At 55.4% G+C, this 5,000-nt stretch overlaps 2 protein-coding genes across 6 annotated transcripts in view; one reads left to right on the top strand and one right to left on the bottom strand.

The window, feature by feature from the left end:
• The window catches only part of LOC123772234 (uncharacterized), a 325,414-nt gene that overhangs the window by 305,577 nt on the left and 14,837 nt on the right, over positions 1 to 5,000 (bottom strand). Inside the window, exon 1 of one of the 5 annotated variants that reach the window (XM_069311036.1) lies at positions 4,601 to 4,713. The exons of 1 other annotated variant lie outside the window; for it this stretch is intronic. The gene's annotated coding sequence lies outside the window, so the exon portion shown is untranslated. Of the gene's footprint in view, positions 1 to 4,379; positions 4,714 to 5,000 lie in introns of those variants that run through there. 3 more of the 5 variants (XM_045765315.2, XM_069311037.1, XM_069311038.1) reach the window with 3 other exon arrangements.
• LOC138355837 (putative uncharacterized protein DDB_G0281733) overlaps positions 732 to 5,000 on the top strand; it is a 14,105-nt gene continuing 9,836 nt past the window's right edge. Inside the window, exons 1-2 of the mRNA XM_069311373.1 lie at positions 732 to 782; positions 1,886 to 2,488. Coding sequence (XP_069167474.1) covers positions 732 to 782; positions 1,886 to 2,488 — 654 coding nt within the window. The remainder of the gene's footprint in view (positions 783 to 1,885; positions 2,489 to 5,000) is intronic.

Raw genomic sequence — 5,000 nt, 5'->3', positions numbered from 1 at the left:
TGCGTCTATGCGTGCCGTATATGTTCTCTGTATTCCCTCTATTTCAGCAATCTCTCCTGCTCTGAAGGGGGAAGTGAGTACTGAGCAGTACTCAAGACGGGACAACACAAGTGCCTTGAAGAGTACAACCATTGTGATGGGATCCCTGGATTTGAAAGTTCTCGTAATCCATCCTATCATTTTTCTGGCTGTCGCAATATTTGCTTGGTTATGCTCCTTAAACGTTAGGTCGTCCGACATTATTATTCCCAAATCCTAACCTACTTATTATGTTAAAATAAGCATCTTATAGCTTCGTAATTACAATTGTTACTTAACCTATTATAGGTATAGGTTAGGTAATAATTGTAATTACGAAGCAATAAGATGCTTATCTTAACATACTAAGAAGGTTAGGTAAGGTCGGTGTTTTCTATGAAGCTTTTCAAGGGAAACTATTATGTTAAGTATGTCACCTATGCACATGCTTAATAAGTCAATATTGACTTATTAAATTTGCGAGAACGGGTTGCCCGCCTAATCACCTCCTTCCTTCCTTACTTTACTTTCTCACAATCACAGAGTAGATAGAGAAAATCAGATGTTACACCGGAAGCTCAGTACCCCTCAATTGTATACCAGTTGTTTAACAAACACGTTCCCATCATGGTTTTGTGGCGCTGCATATTCCAACACTGGTCTGATGTATGTTGTATATATTGTAGTGTTAAAAAGTATTTTTTATTGCGTTCATGAAGACTGATCTGATGTCTGTCAGCTTAGCTGTACGTACTGAGGAAAATGTATTTAATTGACACACATTATTATGTCTTGAGAAACATCAGCCTTGACACACACACACACACACACACACACACACCAACCTCAGGTGTTCCCACACACACACACACACACACACACACACACACACACACACACACACACACCAGCCTCAGGTGCTGCCACACACACACCAGCCTCAGGTGCTGCCACACACACACCAGCCTTGACACACACACACACACCAGCCTCAGGTGTTGCCACACACACACCAGCCTTGACACACACACACACCAGCCTCAGGTGTTGCCACACACACACCAGCCTTGACACACACACACACCAGCCTCAGGTGTTGCCACACACACACACCAGCCGTGACACACACACACACACACACACCAGCCTTGACACACACACACACACACACACACAGCCTTGACACACACACACACACACACCAGCCTTGACACACACACACACACACACCAGCCTTGACACACCTGTCTTGTGCAAACCTTCGCTGGTAACAAAGACCTTTTCAACACTCGACAAGGCCGCCATAAAACACTTAAAACACAAACAGACGTAAAACCTGTTTCATACACCTGGGAAATCATCAGTGACGAAATTATGTGTCAAAGTCAGGTGTAAAAAACAGGTGTGTGTGCACAGGTGTGTGTTTGTCCTGGGTCTACAGGCCGGATATTATGCTCACGCAGCGTGACACTCACACACCTGGCGACCAGCGTGACACACACACACACCTGGCGACCAGCGTGACACACACACACACCTGGCGACCAGCGTGACACACACACACACCTGGCGACCAGCGTGACACACACACACACCTGGCGACCAGCGTGACACTCGCACACACCTGGCGACCAGCGTGACACTCGCACACACCTGGCGACCAGCGTGACACTCGCACACACCTGGCGACCAGCGTGACACTCGCACACACCTGGCGACCAGCGTGACACTCGCACACACCTGGCGACCAGCGTGACACTCGCACACACCTGGCGACCAGCGTGACACTCGCACACACCTGGCGACCAGCGTGACACTCGCACACACCTGGCGACCAGCGTGACACTCGCACACACCTGGCGACCAGCGTGACACTCGCACACCTGGCGACCAGCGTGACACTCGCACACCTGGCGACCAGCGTGACACTCGCACACCTGGCGACCAGCGTGACACTCGCACACCTGGCGACCAGCGTGACACTCGCACACCTGGCGACCAGCGTGACACTCGCACACCTGGCGACCAGCGTGACACTCGCACACCTGGCGACCAGCGTGACACTCGCACACCTGGCGACCAGCGTGACACTCGCACACCTGGCGACCAGCGTGACACTCGCACACCTGGCGACCAGCGTGACACTCGCACACCTGGCGACCAGCGTGACACTCGCACACCTGGCGACCAGCTTGACACTCGCACACCTGGCGACCAGCTTGACACTCGCACACCTGGCGACCAGCTTGACACTCGCACACCTGGCGACCAGCGTGACACTCGCACACCTGGCGACCAGCGTGACACTCGCACACCTGGCGACCAGCGTGACACTCGCACACCTGGCGACCAGCGTGACACTCGCACACCTGGCGACCAGCGTGACACTCGCACACCTGGCGACCAGCGTGACACTCGCACACCTGGCGACCAGCGTGACACTCAGCGTGAGTGTCACGCTGGTCGCCAGGTGTGTGAGTGTCCCGCTGGTCGCCAGGTGTGTGAGTGTCCCGCTGGTCGCCAGGTGTGTGAGTGTCACGCTGGTCGCCAGGTGTGTGAGTGTCACGCTGGTCGCCAGGTGTGTGAGTGTCACGCTGGTCGCCAGGTGTGTGAGTGTCACGCTGGTCGCCAGGTGTGTGAGTGTCACGCTGGTCGCCAGGTGTGTGAGTGTCACGCTGGTCGCCAGGTGTGTGAGTGTCACGCTGGTCGCCAGGTGTGTGAGTGTCACGCTGGTCGCCAGGTGTGTGAGTGTCACGCTGGTCGCCAGGTGTGTGAGTGTCACGCTGGTCGCCAGGTGTGTGAGTGTCACGCTGGTCGCCAGGTGTGTGAGTGTCACGCTGGTCGCCAGGTGTGTGAGTGTCACGCTGGTCGCCAGGTGTGTGAGTGTCACGCTGGTCGCCAGGTGTGTGAGTGTCACGCTGGTCGCCAGGTGTGTGAGTGTCACGCTGGTCGCCAGGTGTGTGAGTGTCACGCTGGTCGCCAGGTGTGTGAGTGTCACGCTGGTCGCCAGGTGTGTGAGTGTCACGCTGGTCGCCAGGTGTGTGTGTGTCACGCTGGTCGCCAGGTGTGTGAGTGTCACGCTGGTCGCCAGGTGTGTGAGTGTCACGCTGGTCGCCAGGTGTGTGAGTGTCACGCTGGTCGCCAGGTGTGTGAGTGTCACGCTGGTCACACGCTCACACACCTGGTGACCAGCGTGACACTCACACCTGGTGACCAGCGTGACACTCACACACCTGGAGACCAGCGTGACACACACCTGGAGACCATCGTGACACACCCGGAGACCAGCGTGACACACCCGGAGACCAGCGTGACACACCCGGAGACCAGCGTGACACACCCGGAGACCAGCGTGACACACCCGGAGACCAGCGTGACACACCCGGAGACCAGCGTGACACACCCGGAGACCAGCGTGACACACCCGGAGACCAGCGTGACACACCTGGAGACCAGCGTGACACACCTGGAGACCAGCGTGACACACCTGGAGACCAGCGTGACAGGCACTAAATTAGACACTTGAGAAATTAAATAATTCTCTGATTTTGCCAGTTAGGTGAATAAGTGTATATTAATCCACAATATGTATATGTATATTGACCATTTACCAGCTTACTGATCAACACTGTGTACCCGCCCCGTGGGTGGCCGCGTACCCGCCCCGTGGGTGGCCGCGTACCCGCCCCGTGGGTGGCCGCGTACCCGCCCCGTGGGTGGCCGCGTACCCGCCCCGTGGGTGGCCGCGTACCCGCCCGTGGGTGGCCGCGTACCCGCCCCGTGGGTGGCCGCGTACCCGCCCCGTGGGTGGCCGCGTACCCGCCCCGTGGGTGGCCGCGTACCCGCCCCGTGGGTGGCCGCGTACCCGCCCCGTGGGTGGCCGCGTACCCGCCCCGTGGGTGGCCGCGTACCCGCCCCGTGGGTGGCCGCGTACCCGCCCCGTGGGTGGCCGCGTACCCGCCCCGTGGGTGGCCGCGTACCCGCCCCGTGGGTGGCCGCGTACCCGCCCCGTGGGTGGCCGCGTACCCGCCCCGTGGGTGGCCGCGTACCCGCCCCGTGGGTGGCCGCGTACCCGCCCCGTGGGTGGCCGCGTACCCGCCCCGTGGGTGGCCGCGTACCCGCCCCGTGGGTGGCCGCGTACCCGCCCCGTGGGTGGCCGCGTACCCGCCCGTGGGTATGATTCATTTTCAGAGTTAACGACACCAAAATATTGTCAAAAGTCATCATGCCAAGCACACATTTCTTCACGTGTTGGTACCAAGCTCTTCTAAACGACCGTTCTAAAAACGACCGTTCTAAACGACTGTTCGAAACTGTTCTTTGGACTTACTAAACGACCAACTTGCGGACTGTTTACATACGTGAAACAACAGGTTTGTTCCGCACCTTCGCAAGATTACGTCGCCATCCCAGGAGAGGTTTCAGGCTCCTTGAGACTTGCTGATGATTTAAAGCTACATATCCTCAAGATTAAAGCCAGTCTCTTAGCCTCGCTCACACTTGTCATGCCAAAAAATGCTTATCACATACACTAATATATATATATATTAAGACACAAATGTTCATAAATCGTCTCACGAACTCGATAGATGGGACGCGGAAACTTGGACTTCAAGTAGTCACGAGCGGGAGAGCCAGAGAGCGACGCGCGTGCACCCGTCCCCACGTCTCAGGCACCACTGACACTAGCCAGGCGTGAGAGCCTCGCGTTCCCTCTTGCCAAAAGTCAACAATGTATTTCCGCCATAATTATAAAAAAAAATATTCAAACTCGATTCTCCGCTAATTTTGATTGAGCGACACGGCATTCTGTGTTATAAAGATGTACGTATATTATATTAACAAGAAATGCCTTAAAGGGAAAGAATTGGCATGTTTTTTTTTTTAATTTGATGTGAATTGAATTTTTTTTTATTTTCACGTCAAATCCTGGCGGCTGATGAAATATCAAATATCGTATATAAATATTATAATAAACCCAT

The sequence above is a fragment of the Procambarus clarkii genome, chromosome 69, assembly GCF_040958095.1.
Source record: "Procambarus clarkii isolate CNS0578487 chromosome 69, FALCON_Pclarkii_2.0, whole genome shotgun sequence".
NCBI classification, from domain to species: Eukaryota; Metazoa; Arthropoda; class Malacostraca; order Decapoda; family Cambaridae; genus Procambarus; species Procambarus clarkii.
This window is presented reverse-complemented; position numbering and strand designations above follow the sequence as displayed.